The sequence below is a fragment of the Brassica rapa genome, chromosome A04 (genome assembly GCF_000309985.2).
Source record: "Brassica rapa cultivar Chiifu-401-42 chromosome A04, CAAS_Brap_v3.01, whole genome shotgun sequence".
NCBI lineage: Eukaryota > Viridiplantae > Streptophyta > Magnoliopsida > Brassicales > Brassicaceae > Brassica > Brassica rapa.
In genome coordinates this window covers 2,649,514-2,675,217 of record NC_024798.2, presented here as the reverse complement: position 1 = coordinate 2,675,217, position 25,704 = coordinate 2,649,514, and the positions used below count along the sequence as shown (strand labels likewise).

The following is a 25,704-nucleotide window of genomic DNA, read 5'->3' as shown; positions in this document are numbered from 1 at the left end:
GAGAGGAGCGTAGTTCATTATTATCAGAAAAAAAAAACATTTTGTGATAAAACATGTAGTTTTTTAATATAATGTAAACATTATAACAAAACAATACGATAAATAGTTCATTATTTAACACAAAAAGAAGAAGCGCGCTTCATTATATAGACAAAAACATCAATTCATTATATATATTTTCGTGCAAGCACATTCCACTATCGAGGGGATCTAAGTTCGTCGATATGAGATTTGTTGCGTGGACCCTGCGTACGAATGAATTGACGGTATTGATCGTAGGTCGTGGAGGTGTATAGAGCTGGTGAATCTACGGTCACTAGTTCCTTCAGTGGCTCGATCGGAACATTACCCTTTGGGTTGTAGAAAAATGCCAATGACAACCTCTCTTCTGCAGGGCTCACAATCACTCTGTGCTCTATGCTTTTGAATACTGAATTGCTTAGCATCTAACCAGTAAGAAAAAGTTCAACGTATGTTAATAAGTATATCAATGCAAATAAAGCGAGATATTGAATATTCACCTGCAAAATAACCTCATGGTCGTGTCGTGATCGTAAAAAAAAATTCTGTTTGTTGTCATTAATTTTTTTATATTTTTTCTATCAACACTATCAATTTACTAAGTCTGAACAAAATTAATAACACATTATTTATAAAAATACAAACGATTATGAGATATGGTCAAACCCATTTTTTTAAAAAAAGTTCATAACCAGTTTTGAAATTGTTCTCTCAAAAAATTTTTAAAAATAATTAATAAGTTACATTTCTTATCGTCCTCAAATTGTAAAATATTATTATAATTTATGTTAAAACGATTATGATTCCACAAAACTTAGAAGGTTCTTGATATAGTTTATCTTCGTAATATATATATATTCTGATCTTCATTTGTTACTAAGCTAACAAAATGTATTAATTTTATTGCATTTCATATTCAATACTTTGAGATGAATAAATTATATAAATGAAAGCATTTTAAGGCTACTTTTGTTATATATATACTCATCTACTAGTTAATGTCCCGCATCCTGTGCGGATTAATATATATACCTAACATTTTGTTAATTCTAATGTTTCTTTTTAACGAAATATAATTATTAAATTAGATATAAATTTAAAATTATTATAAATTATAAAATTTCAATATTCATATTAGTAATCAATGTATTAAATTATGTTCTTTTGTTTCAAAGTTTTATTTTTATTTATGTGATGTAGATTTTGAATCAAAATCTTTTCTAATAGTAATAATTAAATTAAGAAAGTTGTATTTGAAATTAAACACACATTATATTTGGACTGAAAAGAAATCATGTGGCAGTGAAAAGATTATAAAAATCACAAATATAACACATTAACAAAATAACGATAGTTTAGGATGTTCAATCCAGTAAAACCGAACCATTTAAAACCGAACCACAGTATATAGTTATGGTTCTGTATATTAAGCTATCAAATCGAATAAACCAAAAAAAACCCGATTTATTCAGATAAATTATTATACTCATATAGATATTTTATAATAATATGTATTTGATCAATATTTCAAATAAAAATCAGAGAAACTGGCTATGATTTTAGTCACTAAAATTATAAACTAAATATAAGATAAAATTAATGAAGATATTATCGGTAGATATGGTTATTATCAATTTATTAAATAAATATGATAAATATCATGATAATTATATATTAAAAAAAAAATTTTAAATAATTTAATGGTTATTAATTATCTTAGATATCATGATAATATATATATATATATATATATATATATATATATATATATATATATATATATATATATATATATATCTAATAAAAAATAAAAATAATATTAATTAAACTAATGACTTATCCTAAAATCATGGAAAAGATGACAAGTAATCAAATTAATTAAAATCATAGAGAATATGACAAATAAGCAAATTCATTTTTCAAATAATAATATAGATATATGTTTAAATTATTGGCAGAGTTTTTTGAAAATAGGAACTATGTAGACGAATTGTACATATTCATGGTTATAGAAAGAGATTATGGGTAGTTTGATCAGAAGAAAAAAAAAAGAGAGAGAAAGAAAGAGACTATGGGTCAAACTGAAACTTAACGATTTTTTTTTTGAGAATTTGTACTTTTCCCATATTTGCACTCCATACCCTATATCCCTCCAATTTTCTTCCCCCAACATTACTATTTTTCCCCCATTCAATGATATCCCACCTTTGTTAGTATATTTAGCTAATTTACTTTTTTTTTTTTTTTTAAGGACAATACTGCTTGACTTGGTAGACGTTTTGGTTTCGGCACGTTTGAAATATGTGAATATTAGTGAGCACAGAACACGTCGTTGAAATTGTTTTTTCTTGTTTCTGGACTTTTTCTTTTTCTATTACAGAGGCACATGTTGAATTAAATTGATGGGCAACGACGTGGCTTCACCAGTTCCATCAATTTTATATTAACTTTAGTAAGACTGAAAAGAAGAAGTACAGAGATTCATGCACGTACTTTATCAAAAGTTAAAAACTAACAACTTCAAGGAAAAAAGGAAGACGAAATCTTTGTTCAAAAAATAAATAAAAAAGGAAGACGAAATCAAACCATAGATACTCACTTGAATTTGGTCACCAATGTTATATAAAAGAAGTAATAATGAAATAAACATCATAGATACTCACTTGAATTTGGTCACCAATGTTAACGATGAGAGCATGGGGAGCTGGTTCAACTGTGATCCAAGCATCGTCGGATCCACGGACCTGAAGGCCAGCGACATGTTCGTCCGGCAATAGAATGGTCAATCCTCCGGGATCAGAGTGCGGTGAGAGGCCTAGAGTCAACTCCGGCTGAGGGCATTTTGGGTAGTAATTAACCCTCAAGCATCCTCCTGCTTCATCTTTACCACCAAACGCATTTTGAAGTCTATCTTCTTGTAATCCTAAGTTTCTCGATAATATCATCATCAAGTTCTCGCACAATTTCACCATTTCCTTGCAGTAATCCTCCAAAGTTTCTCTACATAATTTGAATTATTATAACAAGCAGAAAGTTGTTTTATCATGTCACTAGTTTTGAAAATATATTTTAAAATAAATAGTTTGACCCAGAAACTAGTATTTTATTAACATGTTCTCGTCGTGGATTATATAATCCACTGAACAGTACTAGTATGTTTTTTAAACTGATTCAATACTTGATTTATCTTCCAAAGTGAGATATCAATTTGTACTAGTACGTTGGTTTTCTTAATTAGATGTTTGTTTTGTATAACAAAGAATTTCTCAGACGTTAAACAAAGAAGAAGAAGATAATTCTAATAAATGAAAAAAATCTTAGGTTTGATATATAGACTACTTCTGGGTGAATAGGCAATTGAAATATCAGTTTATGGTCCTTAAGTTTTAAGAAATATTTTCAATAAATATACGCCCTCAAATTTTCTTACTTTAAATATTATCGTTTTACTAAATTATCTCTATAACTCCTAAAATTTCAGGATCCGATGTAGCTCGACGTAATAGTTATATATATGTAGGATTACAAAGTTATATACATAGGATTACAAAATTTAATTTAACAAAAGTGATGAGCTTATCGAACGTGAATTAAAGCTTTTCAAATGCTTAAGTAAGAAATTCTGAATATAATATACCGGCAATGAAGAGGCAAAGATGGCCACTTGGTGTAATCCTTCAAAGACAAAGGCTGATAATGAAGATAATAGTAGTCGCTCCAATCTAGAATAGCACCCTTCTCTACGCCAAGTCGGCTTCCATATCCCTCGTAAGTTTTTGGCGAATTAGCATGCATGTTCTTAAGCTCCATGGGAAGATGAAAGAACTCTCTCCATATTTCTTTAGCTCGTTCCATGAGCTGAGGACTCATCCCATGGTTCACCACTTGAAAGAATCCCCATTCTCTACAAGCTTTCGAGATCTCGTCAAGCGTTTTGGCCTGTAGAGTTATGTCGTTTGTGTATATGCCGCCTAAGTCAATGATTGGTATGGCGGCGGTGTGAGGGTTGTTTTTGGTATGGTAGTTTTCAGAGAGTAAGTTTGGACGTTGAGACAGAGGCTTGACGTAGCGGTTTGGTATGGCTTGGAGGTTGCTTTCGGATAAGGATTGAACACGGACAATAGGCTCAGGCCAGTCTTGGAATATGTTCATGGCTTTGGTTATTTTTAAGGGGCCCAAAGAGATGAAAGGAGGAGGGTGAGGATGAAAGGAGGTGTATTAAGAAAGTTATATATAGACAGAAAGGAGAGAGCTAGAAGCATGCATAGTTAATGATTTTATAAAACTTAATTATAATAAATATGAAGAAATAATCAATTATAATATTCGCCCAACGGTTGAAAACTCATCTTATCGAAACATTACAAAAAGTTGAAAAGGTAAATATGATTAAATGTTATGCAACGTATTTTATTATTTCCTTAGGACCAAAGAAAATGTTGGTTTTGTAATTGAGAGATCAGTTTTCTCCAATATATTTTGTTATTTTTATCTCTGAAATAAAGGTATTATATAAAAAAGTGAGTTTACTACAAAGTATTTCTATAAAATAGTAATTTTTAATTACAGAGGCAAAAATTGGGAATTTCTATTTCTTCTTCTATTTATAAAAGAGAAAATAGTAACTTTTATTTTAACAGAAAAAATAGAATTAGATAACGTGTATTCACCTCTAAATTCTATTAAAGAGATAAATATAGAAAGGACTGAAGATGTTCTAAAATGATCTGCTGGTTTTCAATTAAATCTCAACTAGTCAATGGTTAACACATCCATGACAAGGTACAAACGACAAAAGGGGAGATCTACGGGATAGATACCTAGCATGCACAGCCACCAATTTATTACGGTTACAAAATATAAAGTGTCTAGATGAGGCCGACTTTATATAAATGTTGATGCCAATTGTCGAGGGACATTTTCCTAATTTCCCACGTTTTATATCAGACTAATAAATAATGCAACAAATACTTGTATTAAATCTTTATATACGGTGGAAGTCTATTTGATCTACTGATTTGATTTAACTAAAGGTTCATTAATTCTTCTATAACATGAATGTCTGAGTTTTAATTTCCGGAAAGTCAAATTATATAGAATATTGGAGAATACATCTAGACATGAATCTTCATAAGGTGATAGAATTTTCGACTGTACTATCATCTATGTAATATTTCTCATAATTTATAATAGTATAATTAACGGTGTTAAAAAAAATCTTTATATATGTTGTAAAATATTTTTTTGATAACAGTAAAAAATAATTTTGGACCTTATATTTAATTAAAATCTTTCTTTTTAGGTTTGGAATCAGTTTATATATTCAGATTTAAAAATAACTCCCATACAAATGTGATTTGAATCTGAAACACAAGGAAACCCTTAATTTTAGCAAAAAAACCACACATGGAAATCAACCATGTACGTAACCAACAACATTTTGTTTTTATGTTGCAGTATATGTGAAATTAAAATATTTGATGGCATTAACTCGTAAGGCCATCTGAATAGTATTTATACATTAAAATACAAATCAGATATAAACACCATTTTCGGTGTGAGATGAATATGTTACATGTAATCCAAATTTTATTGTCTAACATGTAATCCAAAATTGGTTACTGGAGAATGGTTGAGGTCATCTAGAAACTGCATGCGTATGCATTTCGGCGCCGTAACCAAATTCAGCACGACCTTGTCTCATTTTTTTTGATTATCTAGAGTAAAAATCTTTCGGTTGAGTTTCCTATAAAGATTAAAACTCCGCAGTTATATATACATATATATACATGTATTTTAATCTCCCAGGTCTAGGATCCAGCCGACGCTGATACCATTTTAGCGTAAAGATGGATCGAACTCAGAAGCACAACGACACTAACACTTGTGCTAAAACCAACTGGGCTACCACATCTGTGGTTATAATTAAAAATAATAATTCATTTTTCATGCATTGAAATTAAAGATTTTTTTTGGATGTCCCATTAACATTTTATCACGCCCACCTTCATTTATATGCAGCAGTAGCCCATAGCGATGTCGGCATGTACCGAGATAAAACTTAAAACTCTGAACCAAAAAGATGACAAAAACATTAATTTGAGCTTAGATAATAAAATTACATAGTATATTTATATGCAATCACGTTGTTGATGTTGAGTTTTGTCATATTGAGCAACTGGGAGATATGTTTTTCGCCGTTTACTTACCAGTTACCACGAAATGATTTTGAACTTTGATCAATGAAACATTACACTAATTAATGAATCTCCACATAGTGATAAATTAATATATACATGTAGATCAAGAAAATATTGAATTATTCTTTATTTTAATTGTTACGATATTAATGATTTCATAAATAATATGAGTGATCAAACTAACCTACCAGTAGTTAGTACCTTGTAGTCTTTCTCTGTTTTTCCTTTTTTTGCCAGAGAGGGGCTAGTCCGCTTAAACTTTTTGTACAAACAAAACTTCTCATTTTCTAATGATATTCACGTACTTAGCAAAAAAAAAATGATTTCATAAATAAAGTATTTCACTTTTTGAAAGATTATTTAGGACAGGTTCATTGCAAGAGAAACATGAAGAAATTTTCGATGTGTTTCAAAAAAGATTGGTTAGATCTAGTGGATAACTGGATATAACTAAAAATCTAATGGACTGATCAGCTTTTGCATCGAGACTGATGCGTTCCTGAGTCTACAAAATAATTTCGAGGATATGAATTTACTTCATATTCCCAGAACAGAAATAGTCAGACTAGCTCTTAAAAAAAAATTAGGATCACGAAAGTTATTTTCATCCGGATAGTGTTATATAAAGGTGCTTTACGGATAAACGTTTCATCTGATCCAATCTTGATTTAGTAAAGTAGAAGCTGACAAATAATTTAATCCCTCAAACTTTATTTAACTAATTCTCCTCAATTTTATTTTCCCTCAAATTAGCATATGCCATTCTCCGTACTTAATTGGGTTCTACGAAAGTTATCTATTTTGATTTTAGTTTAAACATTTATATTAATTATACAAGCATTGATTAGGAAAAACCTCAACAGTTAAAGACTGAATACAAATGATAATATATTTGCAGTTGACAAAATTAAATTATTAATATTTCTATATGTTAAATTTCTGGTCTTTTATCTCAAATAAAATCTGGATGTGGATGTAGTAAAAAGGTATTATACGTTACTAATATTAACTTCTATATCCGAAGATAAAAAAATATCCAAAACTATATGTAATAACTTTAAAAAAATATATAAAACTCTGAATATATTTTTGTCTTTTTTTATAACGAACAATGGATCATGTTGGAAATTTGGTTGTTGACATGATTGATAGCTTAACAAGTGAAAGCACCAAAACAAAAAATTAATACAGGAAAATCTCTATAAATTAATAATATCGAGAGTACATCAAAACTATAACTTTATTAATTTATAGAGATATTAATTTATCGATATACTAATTGAACCAAAAACTCAATTAAAAATTATAAAATTATATTATTTATAAAAAAATTAAATATATATTAATTTATAAAGTATTAATTTGAAGAGGTTATTTTTTCACTATTCTCCAATAACTATAAGCCACATCTCACTGATACCTAGAAGTTACCTTCTGATTGGCGACTTGTGATAGTCTAATCAACTTTCAATAGCCATGCGATATCCATATGTAGCCTTATTATGTGGACAATGGCTTTACTGGTGGCATTCTTCTTCTTCTTTTTTTAAGAAAAAGAGTCGAAGTTCTATAATATCTTCGCTGTTTTAAATTTTTTTGGAACAATGTATATGGATAATTACTTTCTAAACCACAATTATAATTCTCTCCATCTTCATGTCACGTAAAAAGTGAGATTTAAATGACCTTTGATTTTAGGGAATCATGAAATTCCTTACATCTTCGTACCATTCACAATGAGTATGTTAAATATTTTATTTAACTGATGAATGTTTTTAATAGGGATACTGAAAAGCAAAAAAAATTAAGTGGATTATTTGTTGTTGAATGTTTTCAATTGGTTGAAACTAGAAATTGGATCCACTAGAATAACATGTCATTTTATTATTGCTGACTTAAATTGCTGATTTTTTTACATTATAAGCTTTTCATATCAATTATTTTACAACAAATTAATTTAAAAAATTTAGATCAGTCGTTGAGTGTTTTACAAACAGAAATTTTTTTATTTGATTTGGACATACAATTTCTAGTTGTAATTTCAATTCTCATTTTTAAAATAATAAATCTAGTATTTATAGGTATTAAAATATAAGGTGAAAAAAAGAAGATGACGTGAACTGTTTTAATGTAAAAATAGAGTGTTAATAAAAAACCGCAATATATAGTCTTAGAACATTCACATTGGTACATGCTCTTTAGATAAATCTTTCACAATATAATATCAATACAATTTACGTTGAAATTAAATTTAAAGTAAAAAGAAGATTATACAAATAGAAAAAGGACAAGTTGCACATGAATCTTTTACAATTGTTTTGGGATATCTCATTAGGAAACTTCTTTTTTTTTTTTTACATTTTCTTATTTGTCCATTTATTTTATTAACTTAAATTTTTTTTGGTCCAACTGCCCAATATTAATTTAGTTACGAGAGATATCGTCTAGAGATACCAATGGATGAGAATACCCTTAACATACTGAATTGGAGGTGTTGCTGTGGAATATGAAATATGAGAAGGATAAAAGGTGCTATTCGGTGGTCTCTGAATCTTGCTATTTTGAAATGTTACGGATGTTGAAGATCCCGAAAATTGGTTGACGTTCCTTAACTAAGTACATAACTTTAAACATCTTAACCAACTTCTTTTTTAATTGTCAACGTAAACCCTAAAGCATTGACGTTTGAAACTGAAATTTATCCTATCTTCGAGATTGAGCAGGTACAGATCAGACATCAGTAGTTGTTAAAATTCTTCTAGACTAGAGTATATATTATTTTAATTCGACATAGATAGCCATTAGCCACGAGTGTACAGTTCTTCCGGAAAAAGTCATATTCAAGATAATAATGATTTTTTATTGTCGAAGCGAATCATCAAGTACAAAAGACAAAGATAGCTTTGGAATAGTTCGAGTTGTATACGCAACTCCGAGATAAAGTTAATAACTTCATTAAGCACGTGCTGTAAAAGCAAAAGAAAAACAATTATTCAACAATTTGGTTAACAGTACATAAACACTAATTATCAAAGAGGAAAGGTTAGAACTGTGAAGCATTAAGCATATCGTCATCTTCATATACTAGTGGTTTGGGAGTCATTTTCCAGAACTAGGTCAAGATTCAATAACTAAATTCTCTATAATATAAGACAAGTGTGTTCTGATTTCCTAGCTCATTGCATTATGTCTGCCAGCTTCTTTTTATTGTGTTCATTTTTTCCAGTGTTTCAAATCTCGTTAGGAACTCGGTATCCGGCATATAAATCTCTACTCTAACGCATCGTTTACACGCACATATTTGTTTTTAGATATATATATATATATATAAAATATAAATATAAAATTAATATATAAATAGTTTTTAATTTAAAAAATAAATATTTAAAAATATTAGAAACAATAAATAAATTATTTTAAGTAATTAAACTAATATCTGTAGTTATTTAAATACAAAAAATAGGTAACAGTTAATATAATTAATAACATTGAAAATAATAATATTAATTGTTTAATTTCTTGATAATAATGCATAAGTCCGTCTATGCGAGCGCATAGAAAATATAATATCTATCTAAAATTATTATGTGTCTAAATTATATACAATATTATATAACATCAAAAAAATCTAATAGATTATTGTATATTAAACTTCGTTGCTAAAGAGTTGGAAGTTCTAAACCTTGAAATGAAGTTCTTGGTCTCTCCTATTACACCGGGCTCTGGAGGATTGGTCCGACTATGGAAAAAGATGTTGACATCATGGTTAGCTCAGCTAATCCAAACTTCATCGATAGCCTTATCTCCTTCAAATGGAAATCATTTAATGGTACCTTTGTATACAAAGCCCATGATATCTCGAAGCCTAGATGTTTGGTCCCAACTCTGTGATCTCTCTGCTTCCCGAGATTCTCTGTGGTTCCTCACAGGTTAGTTTAACGAAATCACCGACAATTCTGAGAAGTCGGGGGGCTGGGAAGGCCGGAAAGCTCCTTTAGTAACTTCAGATCCTTCCTCTCAGTGTGTGACCTCTTTGATATGAAACATAATGGGAACATTCTATCGTGGAGAGGACAGCGACACTCCCACTTAGTCCATTGCAGACTGGACAGGGCTATGGCAAATAGTTCATGGTCTGATTTGTTTCCAAATGGCCGCTCACACTATCTCAAGTTCGAAGTTTCTGATCATAAACCTCTCATCTCGACCTTTGACTATAGGTAGAAGAAGTCCTCACGAATCTTCCGTTATGACAGACGCCTGCGAAACCATGAGGAGATTAGTACACTTATTTCTAAATTCTGGAATGAGAACCCTAATCTCAATGTCTCTATGAGAATCACCAAATGCAAACACTCTATTTCAGCTTGGAGTAAGGAATTCCATACCAACAGTAAGGAATTCCATACCAATAATAAGAAACTTATCTTAGAGCTCAAGGATTCTCTAGACACGGCCCTCACTGCTCATATCTTGAATGATGAGTTGATATATGTCCTGAATCTGAAGCTCCTCAAAGCCTATAAAGATGAGGAAGAGTTTTGGAGACAGCGCAGTCGACTCATGTGGCTCACCCTAGGAGACAAAAACACGAGTCTTTTTCACGCTGTAACGAAAGGAAGAAGGGCTCAGAATAAAATTTTGGTAATTGAAAGAGCAGATGGCACACCGGTGTTTGAGGACGATAAGATAGCAGCAGCTATAGGCGCGTACTTCCAAGATATCTTCACTTCATCAGGAAACTCTGCACTGGAGATTGTCATTAAAGCCATTAAACCTTTCATATCTACTGATACAAATGAGAAGTTAATACAGCCTCCCTCACCTGGTGAAATAAAAGAGGCCCTCTTTGCCATTCACCCTGATAAGGCAAGGGGATTTGCCATACCAATCTATCATACTTGTATGGCTAGATGTCGGGTCTCAATCTCGCAATGTATGGCTACGTATGTGTGGCCAGGGTTCAAGGGTAGAAAATAATGTGAAATGTCAATGCAGATATTTGAGTTTTCTAACAAAACTAGGCTTTTTTGTACTAAGTGGGGGTTTCTAGTATTTTAGTGGATTAGAAAAATATTCCGATTTAGAAATCATTGACAAATCCACTGATCAAACAAACATATTCCAAAATCAATTATGTATATTTCAAAATAAAGTTAAGTAGATTATTATGAATCAGAGAAATGAATTTGCAATTGAAGTTCTCATTGCATAATTGGACATCTAGTTCATCATCTTCATGGGACATATATATTTTCTTTTTCTAAAGTTTTTGATGTCTAAGAAATTATGGATTCATTACTGATAATGTATACTTTCACAAAAAAAAACTTTAAAACCTATCAAAACAAGCACAAACACATTTTACACAATCAGATCCTCTTTGTCAACAACGGTTCTGCTGTAAGAGGAAATTATACATTATTTATAGGATTGGACAGGTTTGGGTTGCAGGCTTCGATCCTAATTGACATATCTACTCTAACCAAATAAAGTATTCTTTGAGGTAGCTCAGTTTCCAAGTTTACATGGACTATTAAGATATAAAATCAAAACTACACTCATCACATCTCTGAGACACAAACATAACCACAGATAGTATATATTCACCCATTACATAGACATACACAAACAAATTAAAAGCCTTTACAAAAACCTTTATGTTATGTAAATTTAAGGCAAGACATTTCCTGCTGCTCACCCTTTTCCTTTCGAACAATAGCTTCTTCAAGAATCCTAATCCTTTCTTTTTTGTTGGAAGCATCTCCATCTTCTCAGCTTTCAGTTTCACTTGTTCGCACACAATCAAGGCAATTTTCACCATCATGAGTAATTCTACTAGTATCATCCTCGGCTATGTAAAATGAACCTTTTGTCGTTGACTCTTCTGTACTTCCCTGCGTGACGATCTTTTGTGTGGAAATTTCACTGTCATGCTTGTTTTGATTGTAGATAATGCTCTTAGTTGCGTCCGTAAGTTGGTAACCATCTCTTCACACTCTGATGACTTAACCGAAATTGTTCTCATATCTGCACACAAAAACTACTCCATCATAATTAAATACCAATGTAACTTCTTAGAGCATGTTTAATGCAAGTTTCTTAGCTAGGTATCTTACTATTCAAATATAAAAGGTAATTAAAAGTATGAGAGAGAAAAAAGATATGTCTCTTAGTTAAGAGATGTAAGAGCAACTCCAATGGTGTTACTCACCATTGGAATCCTTAACAATAGAATAATAGTTTTTTTACTTTTTTGAATAGGTAAGGATCCTAATCAAAATACTAAGTCCAATGGTGTTATCCATTATGAATCCTTAGAAATGAACATGTATCCTTGTCATATTTCTCAGTTCACTTAAAAGAAGATCATAATTATAAGGATAATAACAAAGATCATTGTAATAAAAATTACCAGAGTGGTTGTAGGAGTTAAGGTTGCAGAGATTGTTGGCCTCCTTGCTGAACTGAACCTTGGTGTTGCCTTCCGAACTGTTTGACCAAGAAACAGTCCAGGACAACGAAGGTAAGCCATTAAGCCTGCTTCATCCACCCTGCACGTTTCTCCCTGTTTTTGACCAGTGAGATCCAGAAAACGGTTCTTGAGCTCCACAGAAGAACATTCAGTCCATTGGTTTTGTCCTGGAACCTACATTGCAATCAAGTGTTATCATGTTTAAATATTTTTGACACCCCAGCAACAAATAAACATCATCTTTAACAGAGTAGAAAAGAGAAAATAACTAAGTTAATAGACAAACCAAAATTCAACACATCTTTAGTAGAAGAAACCATAACATACAATACACATACCTTGTAAGCACCAGCATAGAATTCATTTCCAAGCATGTCTTGTATCATTCCACGGAACCGAACAAGAGTGTTGGGCTGCACCCACTTGATACTTGACGAATCAAGAATTGGAACCTACAGTGAACACACACACAAACAAATTGATTAGTTCAAAAAACTGATAACAGATCTTATAGAGAGTGTCTTTATAATATATTATAAAGCTACAACATTTAGGTTATAACCTTCAAGAGCTTTCGAATGTGTTGTTTCAGGGACGAGGATAGTCTATCTCCACGGCCAGGTTCCAGGTACACAAATAAGTCTGCAAGACGCAACCAAAACGGCGCAGGATTAGTTTTAACAAGAGGGTCTTTCTGTGAAAGCAAGTAACTTTTACACAAACTTGATCATAAACCAAGCGATCAAAGCACACAGTGAATCAAACTTAAACGCCATCTATCATGTTGCATTATTATTAACAAACATAAAACACACAAGTTCTTATCTTTAGACTATCAACATACTTTTCAATCAAATCATATTAGTGAATTCCAGATCCAAATATTTCATAGAACAGGCGAAAAAATCTAATAACGAAGAAGAAATGATTCACCATTCTTTGTATAACGACGGAAGGAATCAAAGGGAGAAAGAGGATCAAGTCTGGAAGAAGTTCTTTTTATGAGGTCGTGAACCTTCTTCTTCTTCTCCAATATCTGCACCAACAAGTAATCCAATTACCAAATTTGAAATCAAAATTTCGAAAACTCTGAGAAAACAAAGTTTTAAAATTTGGGGGAGAAACAAAAGTTGCAGAGATGAAATTTGGGGGAGAAACAAAAGTTGCAGAGATGTTCGTTGATGACGACGAAAGGATTGGGAGGCAATGGAAGGGAAGTGGGGGGAGGGGAAAAGAGAGAATGCCACGTATTAAGGATTTCTCTTTTTAATCCTTAACTAAGGATTAATTCTTAAGTTTTTTTATTATTTTAATCAAATTTAATTATAAAGCATTAAGGATTTTTGTCTAAGGATTGGGAAGGATCCTGCGTTGTAGATGGTCTAAGACCATCATTAACCCTAGTCTCTTAACTGAGGTTCTTAGCTTCGAATAAGAGACGGTTCTTATCTTTTCTTAGAAGTTCTTAGCTTTTCTTAGATTTTAACTAAGAAAAATTAAGAACTGTCTCTTAAATAAGAGATATAAGAGCCGTCTCTTAGCCGAAAAGTGTAAAAAAAATAAAAAATGTTAAATCATGAGTTAAGAACCCCGACTAAGAGACCAGGGTTAATGATGCCCTAATAAACATCTCTTAGCTTAATCTCTTATTTTTCCTTCATGTGTCCTTTTGTGAATGGTTTATTTTTATTTTATTAAAATAAATTTTAATTATATAATTATTTTATTAATAAAAGCTATCTAAGAGACTCTATTGTGGGTATACACCATTGAACATGCTCTTAGTTTGTGAATCTTGAATCACTGTATTCACATTTTTGAAGTCCTGCATTGGTTTATTCATTTCATCACTGTGAAAATGCATACAAAAGGGATGAAACTTGTTGCATTATCTATGTGCACCAGTAAAAGTCCAACATTCGTTAGTACGGTGTGTCTTTTCGGTTTAAGAAATTTACTTTTTCTAGATAAGTATGTATTCCTATAGGAAAAAAGAAATTGGGTTTTGGGGCTGCTATAAATACGGATTTAAAGGTTTGTAAGATGATACATTCACATAATAATAAGAAATCCTAAATGGGTATTTGCCTCAATTTGTTTTAATCTTTATTTTGTTTTCTTCAAAGTTGATTCGTGTTTGTTCACAACAAAACTTCTATACCAAAAGGACGTAATGTTAAGTCTTTGGATGTCAGGATTATGGTTTTGGTTACCTTTCTTCGAGTTGTTCAGACCAGCTCACAACTTGTACTCTTTGTCTCGTTGAGCTTAGATCTTGTTGTGTGCAGCTTTTGTATCAAGATCTTCCTTCACTGAGTTTCAGTTTCCATGTCAGCCTCCCGTCTCCTTTCTTTCTCTCAGTGCTTTGAACTCTGCTTCAAAGCTTATTATCCTTCCAGAACATAGCAAAGTGCTTTTATATTGGATGAATATTTGGCTGCTTGTGTGACGAAAACGACCATGAGGAGAAAACATGTCTCAGATTAGTAAATGATGAAAGTAAAAGCCAATAGTGTAATTTACCTTTTTGACTCGTTCCACAGCACAAGAAGTATCACCAATTTTAACCACATCTTTTATCACTTTGGACTTTCCTTGAGAACCTCAAGAACCAGTGTCTCTCTCTTTGTCTTCATTGTTTAGAGAATGATCACTGTCCTCTTTGCCATCAGATTCCTCCTTAATCACTTCTCCTTTCGACTTTCCTGTTCAAGAGACAAAACATTTTGTCTCTCTATCACATCAAACGAACTAATGAATGAAGAAAAAGGCTAACAAACTGTTATCACGTCAAACCTTTGTTCTTGCTTCTCAAGATTGTATTGGCCAGTTCAGAAGAACTGCCTGTGTCTGTGTCTTTGCCTTTGCTGAGAGAATAAACACTGTCTTCTTCATCATCATCAGAATCAACGGATGCAAGAAGGAGCTAACCTTTGTCATTGCTTATCTGAACAGTATTGGCCTTCTCGGATTCAGCACTAGTATCTTCTGTGTCATCGCTGCTTAGAGCACATATATACTGTCTTCTTCTTCTTCATCGTCATCCTTCACTTCAGCCACTGCTCTAGCTTGTTTACATCCATCAAGGCCATAGATGCTGACCTTGAAAATGTTGTCTCCGTTATACACAAAGGTCATAAAGTCTCCATCGACGAGAGCATAATCCTTAACGAATTTGGGCCACCCTTGTTCAAAGTACACTTTCTCTTACAAACGCATCCACCAGTGCCTTGGAGGATGGCTGTCTTGGGCAGATGACGTGGAAGTTCATCGTAGTAGGAGATGGGGATAAGCTGCAGCCAAAAAAATGTTTAGCCAAACTGCTAACTTGAAGGCCAAGACTCAAGAGATAAAGCATTCTATGTTTAAAGGATGGGCATTTATGGCACAACAGAAGTAATATGATATGAACATATACTAATCAATGAACAAATCTTGAGAAAAACAACTAGTATATTCTAATATATCTACTGCAAAATTTCATAAATGGAAATGATTCTCATGTGAAGGTAAAGACTTTACATTCCATCTCCGACGTTCAAGCCTTACCGTCACCTGAAAACCCTAGAATGCCACACGGCGGTGATCCCCTGCGTCAAATTCTCCCTCGACAAGACCATGATTCTCTGGTCGGGGACGAACTACTCTCTGATCCATAGATACGAACGAAGGTCACGCTAGTGGTATGCAGATGACGCTACTGATGATTTTTTTTTTCAAAAAATCATTTTTTTATTTGGTTAAAACCACATAGAAGCTGTCGAACTATGAAACTGGGAAGTTTATAAAGGTATACACCGGACATACCAACAAAGTATTCTGCATCACATCCGCGTTTTCTGTGACCAACGGCAAGTACATTGTGACAGGATCTGAAGACAACTGTGTGTATCTGTGGGATCTTCAGCATAAAACTATAGTCCAGAGACTACAAGGCCACACAGACGCCTTGGTCTCTGTGAGTTGCCATCAAGTTCAGAAACATCATTTAGATAAAACCATCAGGATATGGAAACAGGATACTTAGAACATGAGTTTGAATACAAAACGGAAATTTGTAATTTGCTTCGTGAGATTGATTATACACGTTGAAGTGTGATTGCGATATCTGCATGGTGGTCAAGATATATACATCACACATGAAAGCATGCTAATGAGATATTGTTATTAATATCCACACTTTCAATGTTATTTATCAAACTTACAATACTGAATAAATATGAAGTCCCCCTGGGATTAGTGAATTAAAAAAACTCTGTAATTTCTCTCTCAGATTCAACATTCAACATTCAACAGTAAGGAGGAGGGTAACATCAAGAATGAGATACGCAACTTGTTACGCTCAATCCTTTACCTCCTCTACAGAGCAGTCACACAATATTAGAGTCTCGAGCTGACTGTCTTTGCAAGTATGCACCATCGCAAGTTTCCTTCATGACAAACTTTCTAATAGAGACCAATGTGACATATAATTTCATTTGTACTATTAGACCAAACAAAAACTAACCACCAAAAACTTCCATAAATTCTGGATGTGCTAGACAGATCCATATACTTAAGTTTACCAAAGCCCTGTAATACATTTCCACTGTTATTATTTTTGGTTTTGTAAAGCACATATAGTAGTACCAAATAAAGAGAGAAAGGTATACGAAAATAAAACTTAAGGAGCCATACCTTAACAATAATTTGGGCCATTGCATCACCTAGGTTAAGTTAAGATGGGTCAGTTGGTCACGTACGTTTCGATGGTTGAATATGTTATAACGCCTAACCCACCAATCATATACAAGTAAAGGAAAAAAAAAACTGGAAGTACAACAAAAGTAAAGAACCATAGGTGGAAAACCTTTACCTCCAAAAGAAGTTTCTAAGAATAGATGCTCTACCAAGTCGTGAGTAACTCTAGCACCAGATCTAATCAATCATAGTTGCCAAGAAAGAAGAAGAAGCTATGGCATATCCTAACGTATTTAGTAGAAGACTGATATTGACACACAAAAAATGAGGTAGGTAAATTGTTCTCTAATATTTGAAAGCATACATTTTTTAAGTTTAAAATTGTGCAGAGGATTTTTTTTAACGTTTTTTTGTGATCTTAAAATTCACTCAGAAATAGAGTACACGTTTATGATATGTATTACAGTATTAGAAGTAATTTAAAAGAAGAAAGTTTGGACTACTATGAACAATGGAAAATGTATGTCTTATTAATAGGAAGGTCTAGATCCCCGATCAACACAAGGGTGTCTAAGAACAAAATAATATGAGTGTATTGAGACTGCAGTTTAGGTACGAAGAGAATGGCCTCCCTCTGCTTGGCATATCCTACTCCTTTTATAGGTCTTTAGAGGTGAATCATAATGGTGACGTGATTTCCAGCGTGGATCAAGCGTCTTTAAAGTGATTTTTAATGTCTTTGATTCTTGTATGTTTTTATTTGATTCACCTAATTCGCCGAGTTCTTTTTTGGCCTTTGATAATACTTTTTGGATTTTATTATGCTTGGGCTGATATCTTGGATTGTGTCTAGAGCGGGATGAGATCCGGCTCCAACACTTTTTTTTTTTTTTTTTTTTTGGTTTTTGAACTAATTAGGACAAATTAGGTATTTTTATATTTGAGTTGACTTTCCAAAAAAACAGAGATAGTATATATTTCATATACATAACAACTGACAAAATTTAATTTATAACCATTATAATTGATTGGCTATGATATTTGTACACAAAAAGTTGTTATGTATATGTATACAATTAATACATAAAAATAGTGAGATATCAATAATGAAAAAAAAAAGTGTACATAAAGAAAGCTTGTATTTGTGTACAACACGAACGGATTTTGATGTTGTTTGGTAGTTGTACACACAAAAAAATTGTAAAAGTGTACACAAAAAGTTGTTAGAATATGACCAAATATATTTGATGTTTTAAATATGATATTGTATGAAGAACTCTTGTATGAAAGCATGGTACAATTTGGTTGAATTTAAGAGTTTAAAGAACATATGTAACTGTACACATGTAGTTTAAAGAACATTTGTAAATGGATACATATTCAGTTTGAAGTTAATGTACACATGTACACTTTGAAGTTAATGTACTATTATCTCCAATATCCTCTTTGTCTCCACCAACCAACATTAATTGTTTCTTATAACAAAAATACTAATATATTTGAAAAAGAATCCAAAAACACAGAAGTTGATTCTGATATGTAATAAAGCAAACTAGGCAAAATATAAGAAAATAAGGCTCCATGGTGTAATACATTATACACATATGATGATTGATAATTTGATAGTATATAGTATTATATGTCAACAAAATGAAGAACAACAAGTTGATGAACAAAACACAAAATTCAATTTAGTTTGCATTATATGATTCTAGAAGATCCACACGACAAAAATATGAGATTGGTGGTCTTGATAATATATCTACCATATCGGATTACTCAACTTACCAGCACCATCATCAACATCATCACCATTATCATTGTCATCTTCATTTTTACTGTACGTGTGTATGATAAAGTATGATAGCGTACTTGTGTACAATATATATGGATATGTACATATGTACGGTAAATATGATAGTATATATAGTAAAACAACCAGAAATTAATCAAGTTAACACTTATCATGAAGCTAGCATGAAAACACATGGACAGATCATGTGTACGGTAAATATGATAGTGTACACATGTATAGTTTGAATATAATGTACACACGACTTTTCTTTTCTCCATTAATATTGCAAAATTACGAAAATAACCTCATCTTCTTTCTTAGTCATTGTCGACCCGAAACTCTAATTTTCGCCTATCTCGCCTAATTTCCAGGATTCTTTACATTCTCAACTTGTTTTTCATGTATTTTTACCCATATGTGATATCTTTATATCCTAATTCATGACTTTAATCTTTAAAATTTGAACAAAAGTGATTTTTTTTTGTTTCTGATTTGTTGAACGATTTGTTCCATAAAAATATAGCTTGATATATCTCAAAAGATAGATTGAAAAACAAAGACACTGATTATAAACATATTTTCTTTATAAAAGATTCTGAAAAAATAACATTCAATTTACAAAAGAAATAAGAAACTCAAGAGGAGGAAACAAAGAAGATGATACATGGGACCCACTTCTTTTGTTTGCTAGGAAGAACCGTGAAAAAAGATTAGTTTTGAAATATGAAAAGATTAAGAGAGAGAAGAAGTGGGACCTATTTAGTTATAATTTATTTTGGTTTCAACTATTAAGCGTAACAAAAAAGAAAAAAGTTAGTAGAAACTGCCTTGGTAGTATAAACTGTTTCATTGCGTGATAAAAAAACTTAAAACTGTCCTATAGTGTAATTGTTTTTTGATTGAACTTGTTTTGAAAAATCCCATGTGGTTTAATATTATACTTAGATTTTGACTCGCACGCCCGTGATAGTGTATTTTTTTTTAAATATGATGCTATTTGATTTTTTATGTCATTATTTATGGTTGGGCAAAAAACTCGAATTTGAATAATTGAACCGATCCCAATCCGAATAAGTAGTACTAAATCCGAACCGGAATTGATTAAATATCTTAATTATTCAAAATTTTGGTATTTGAAGAACTGAAATCTAATCCGATCCGAATCGAAATATTTTGGGTATCCAAAATAGATTTATATAGTTATATATTAATTATTTTTAGAGTTAATATATATTAAAAACATCCAGAATATATATGATACTTTTAAGTTCGCTTAAATGCTTGAAAATATATACAAATAATCAAACGTAAATATCTTAAATAGTTAAAATATACTCAAAACTCCAAAAATACTTAAATAATTATTTATTCTCTATCCAAATATTTAAACCAAACATATTTAAATTGGTTATCCAAATCCGAACCAAATACCCAAAGATCTGAACTGAACACGAAATCCCAAAATGACCCGAAAACGAACCCGAACGCCCACCCCTAATCAATATTATAAATATATATATATATATATCATATATGTGTCATCATAGGTTACAAAATATGTGTTATCATATAATTAATCTTATTTTATACGTACCATCAAATAAGTTTTCTTATAATTAATAATATTTTATACAATCATATAAATAATCACATATATTATATTTTAAAATTTAATGTGAAATATAAAAACCATAATTTAAGTTGGTGTTTGAAATTGTGCTTTGTATTGTATTTGTCTTATATATATTAAAAACATTTTTATAATAGTTATTGGAAAATATGTTAGTAAAAATCAAATTTTGAATATATGTATATTTTTGAATGAATTTTTGATATAAATCAATTTTAATTTATTATTTTGATTTGAATATATATATATATATCAAGCAACATAGACTTATTACTTTTTAATATAATGTAATAGATTTTAAATTGTTTTAATAGCATAAACCCATTATTTTTTTCCTAATTTACCTATACATGTGTCCAAACAATACTATTTTTTAACTATTATTCATATTGCCAAACAATCTCAGTGTACTTTAACTTTAATAATATAGATGTTTTTGTTTTAGATAAGAGAAAAGGTAGAGGCATTTGTCAGTGAAAAGAAAAAGAAACGAAGGAGAGAGAGACTTTTGTTGTGTGGTAGTAATTCGTGAAATACGCATGTAATGGCTTATATATATATATATATATATACCTTCACTGAAGTTTTTTTTTTTTTTTTTGTAACTGTATACCTTCACTGAAGTTGTATAGTTTTGTTTAAAAAAAAAATTGTATAGTTTGCCAACAAAAATCAAAGGGTATTCCGTATTTGTCTTGAGGAAACTTCGTATTGTCAGATATAAATACATTTTGGTAGAGGAAGAAAAAAGCAAAGCAGCATTTATTCATTAGAATAATTCCTGACCGTTGAGATGAGATCAATGACTGGGAATGGTTTCGAAATTGTAAACATTTACCGAACACGTTTGACTATTTAACACTTTAGATGCAGACTTTTCCACCAATCTACACGTCATGTTTAGTAGCTTTGGTGCACGAATGAATGACGTGCGAAGAGAGAAGTGGGTGTTTCGGTACAAATATGAATGCTTTGGTAAGATCTTTTTCTCCAGTCTATCTTTGCAGAAACCCAGATTCTCTTTTAATCCCGTTAAAACTGGAGAAGAAGAAGAAGAAGTCACTCTGCCACATTTTGTAACTTGTAAGTATCCGGGGACATATTAAGGAGTAGAGATTTTGATCAAAAAAATATTAAGGAGTAGAGATAAACGGGTTTCAGTTAAGGGCGGCACACTTTTGTCTTCTAGAGAAACATTTGAGGCTGGGTTCTTTAGATTAGCAGCAACTGAAGGCTGGTTTTCAGGAATTTGGTACAATAATGTACCCGAAAAAACTTATGTTTGGGTAGGTAATAGGCAATATCCTTTACACAGTTCTAACGGGAACTTAGAAATCTATGATAGTAAGTTGGTTATCGGAACCAAGTTTATTGGAGCACTTCCCTTGTTGTTTAGATTAACATGGAACGACCAGCAGATCTCGTATTTGTCAATTACTACTACAGACAACAGATCCTACACAAGAGGGTCTAGACCTTTATGTGCGAACGTCTGGTCGTGGTAATTAACTTCTCAACTCTTTGGAATCTGTTTACTTAATTAATTGCTTTTATAACTCTTTTCTTTTTTTTCCAGGGAAGAAGAAAAGCAAAACAGAATTGATGGTAGATACTTGTGTTTGCATCTCGGTTTTGGCTCTTTTCTTAGCATTACTTTGCTACTGCAAGAGGAAAAAGAAGAGAGAAAGAGCCACTACCGCAGCATCAATTGGTAATTAAGTAAAGAAAGAGAATTTGAGCAAAAAAAGATATCTATATATATGTTTTATTAATTGCATAGGTACATTCTTATAACTCTTTTTATTTCTTCTCTAAATTTTTTGAAGAAATAATGATGCCAATGGAAAGAGAAAACGCAATAGAGGATCAACCACTGCCCCAATGGATTTTGCGATGATACATTGATACTGAATGCCACAGACAACTTCTCTCAAGAGACCGGACCATGGTGGGTTTGGGTATGTGTATAAGGTCAAAAAAAAATTGTCCTAGCATTTCACATTCTGTTGCATGCCTGCATTATAGTTGTGTGTATGTATTGTTGACCATGTGGGGTTCGTTTGTGTCTTCATAGTGCTTTATGGTATGTATGACCAGGGTGTGTTAGCCAACGGGGAAGAAATCGCTGTCAAGAAACTTTCAGAAATCTCGAAACAAGGGTTGGATGAGTTTCGTACCGAGGTGAGGTCTATTTCACCCGTTAGACAGATTAACATCGTCCGCCTGTATGGTTGGGGAGTGTTTACAAGGAAGAGAAGCTATTGATATACGAGGATCTAGTGAACGGAAGCCTGGAACGTGATTTATTTGGTTAGCTATTTTAAATATGATCGGAATCATATATACATATATATATATAAGTCAAAAGAAGATTGATGATATTCTGGCCGGTTTTGTAGGCGGTGGTGAGCTAAATTGGAAAACGAGATTTCATATTATCAAGGGTGTAGCTCAAGGCCTAGCATATATCGAAGAAGGGGTTTTTGTTCTTGAAACTGTTAACGGGAAAAAAGAACAGATCATTCTCCTCTTCCATTGGCTATCTTCTCGGCTACGTAAGCTTTTTTAGAATTGATGTGTTTTGTTTCTTTGAGAAATAGAAAAATTGAAGAAACAGAAACAACCATTGTGTTTTCTTTGTTTCGTTGGAAAGGCGTGGAACAGATATAATGAAAGAAACTGGAGTGAAATCATTGATGAGAAGATCAGACAAGACTGTGTACAGTCTTGGCAAGTGTTGAGATGTATTGAAGTGGGACTCTTGTGGTGTCTTATTATTTTGCAAGGGACATACCAAAAATCTCCCTGGTCGTGGCTCTACTCCAAGAGGAAGCAATTGAGATTCAAAAGCCAAAATGCCCTGGCTTTTTACCCAATTGATGAAGGCAAAAGTGGGATTCCTTCCTCTTCAAACTCGCAGGGAGAATCTTCCACATCTACTTCCTTTAATGTTGCTGCCTACACGGTTTCAGAGACTGATCCTCAGTGAATTGTTAATTACTTACTATTGTATTTGGAGGACCTCAAGAAAATAACAACACTTTGCGGCTGATCATAGCTGGAACTTGGTGATAAAAAAAACAAAGAAAGATAATACACCAAGTTCTAGGTACGATCAGCCGAAAAGTTTTGTTATTTTCTTGGAGGTCCTCCAAATACAATAGTAAGTAATTAAGAATTCACCGAGGATCAGTCTCTGAAATCGTGTAGGCAGCAACAATACTATTTTCCATCTTTCATATAATAACCTGTTTAGCTTATGACTATTGTGTTTTTCTTTTTATTTGTCAACATTGTACATTGTGTTGTTCTTATTTCTGTATTTTTCCACATTGTTCTTTTCCCCAATTTAGAAATTTGGTTTAAATACTTTGACCAAAAAAGGAAGAAATTTTGTTTAAAAACATTTTACAAAAAAGAAAAACGTTAAATAACTATAACGCTTAACATCTCAGCATCGTTTTAGGCAGCCTCGTCTATTTATTTCAACTTTGTTACATATTATTTTGATTTTTTATTTGGCATTACACCAAGCGGAGTGGGCGATTCCGCGCCGATAAAGCGCTCGGCAGAGCTCCGCAGCCGCGATTCTGCAATACTCGAACTAAAACGTATACAGCCTGGAGTTTTCGAGTGAAAATCAGTAATAACTTCATAGATCTTTCATAGTTTAGTGTTACTAATATAATAGGTAAACTAAGTTAATATGAAGTAAATCGAAAAAATGGTGTATATGTTGAAAATAGGCATTTCAGTTCAGACTTCAGTACTGTTTCGGTTCGTTTGTGTCGATTTTCAGTATTTCAGTTTATAAAAATTAGCTACCATATTAAAACCATATCTAATTTGGTTTGGTTCGACTTATATACCATCAATTTTTGGTTTGGTCGGTTTTATACAAAAAAAAATCATAACTGTATTTATCTTTTATAACAAATTTTAGATTATGTGAATAGAAGTAAGATTTATTAAAACATAAATATATATTCCTTAGTCTAACTTTTAAATATAATATTTTCTATTTAAATATTTAAATAATAATAAGAAAATAATAATACCATAATATAATTATATTTTAGCATAAGGAGTTATCAATAAAATATATTTTATTTAATTTGATAAAAATGAGAAAAACAAAATCACCACTTTAACTTAAAGCAAAATAAAAATTATTAAAATCAATGTTTTGATTATGGATATCATATTAATAAAATATATTATGCATATATTATTAATATTATTATAAATTTTACATTAAAGTATACTAAATTTTTTAATTCCTCGGTTTCTTCGGTTAATTCGGTGTGATCGGTTTATATACTAAACCATATTCATATACTGCAATTTCTTAAAAATGACATCCATTCGGTTTATTCTTTACTACCAAATCCAACCAACTTTCTCTGTTTAGGTTTTGTTTTAGTTGGTTACGTTTTACCGGATTGAAACCCCTAGATGAAAACACAGAAAATGACTGCAAAAATTAGGTTAGAGCCCCTGGAGAAAAAAAGAAAAATACATTTTTACGCTTCTTTAAAAAGGATAAAATACATTAAAATGCACCACGGTGACGTCGAACTCGGTTTCAACCTCAAAAATAAGCTCCTCTCACCGCTGAGCTACAATACTTAAACTTTTACTTTCCGTATGAAAATATTTCAATGTATATTGTATAATTTTTCGTTAGAATTAATCTTTTTAAGAAAATTACTCTCTGCGTACTCTTCGGGTTTTCCCGTTTTTCTAATAACTCGATAGGCCAGGATTTGTCGAACGCGTTCCGCCTAGCGAGTTTTCGAACATGGTGATTAGTTTAGTTTTAAGATAATATAATTAATTTAAATGTAATAATAATATTTAAAAAATCAGTTAATAGTAAAAATATTTTGAAATATTTTTTATT

The 25,704-nt window shown here is 31.7% G+C and overlaps 1 protein-coding gene and 2 long non-coding RNA genes across 3 annotated transcripts; 2 read left to right on the top strand and 1 right to left on the bottom strand.

Annotated features, from left to right (window-relative positions):
• Positions 1-20: 20 nt before the first annotated feature.
• On the bottom strand, positions 21-13,934 carry LOC103863127 (probable 2-oxoglutarate-dependent dioxygenase JRG21). Its single transcript, XM_009140880.2, has 8 exons — positions 13,630-13,934; positions 13,259-13,338; positions 13,035-13,148; positions 12,637-12,870; positions 11,047-12,251; positions 3,659-10,965; positions 2,685-3,021; positions 21-446 (listed from the first exon to the last, which is right to left on the bottom strand). Exons 6-8 carry the CDS (start codon positions 4,171-4,173, stop codon positions 198-200), a joined length of 1,101 nt encoding a protein of 366 aa, XP_009139128.1. The 5' UTR covers positions 4,174-10,965; positions 11,047-12,251; positions 12,637-12,870; positions 13,035-13,148; positions 13,259-13,338; positions 13,630-13,934; the 3' UTR covers positions 21-197.
• Positions 13,935-16,453: 2,519 nt separating this feature from the next.
• On the top strand, positions 16,454-20,184 carry LOC117133751. Its single transcript, XR_004457754.1, has 2 exons — positions 16,454-16,669; positions 16,702-20,184. It is a non-coding gene; the product is annotated as an uncharacterized LOC117133751 (long non-coding RNA).
• Positions 20,185-20,966: 782 nt separating this feature from the next.
• On the top strand, positions 20,967-25,311 carry LOC103863126. Its single transcript, XR_004457739.1, has 2 exons — positions 20,967-23,111; positions 23,201-25,311. It is a non-coding gene; the product is annotated as an uncharacterized LOC103863126 (long non-coding RNA).
• Positions 25,312-25,704: the final 393 nt, after the last annotated feature.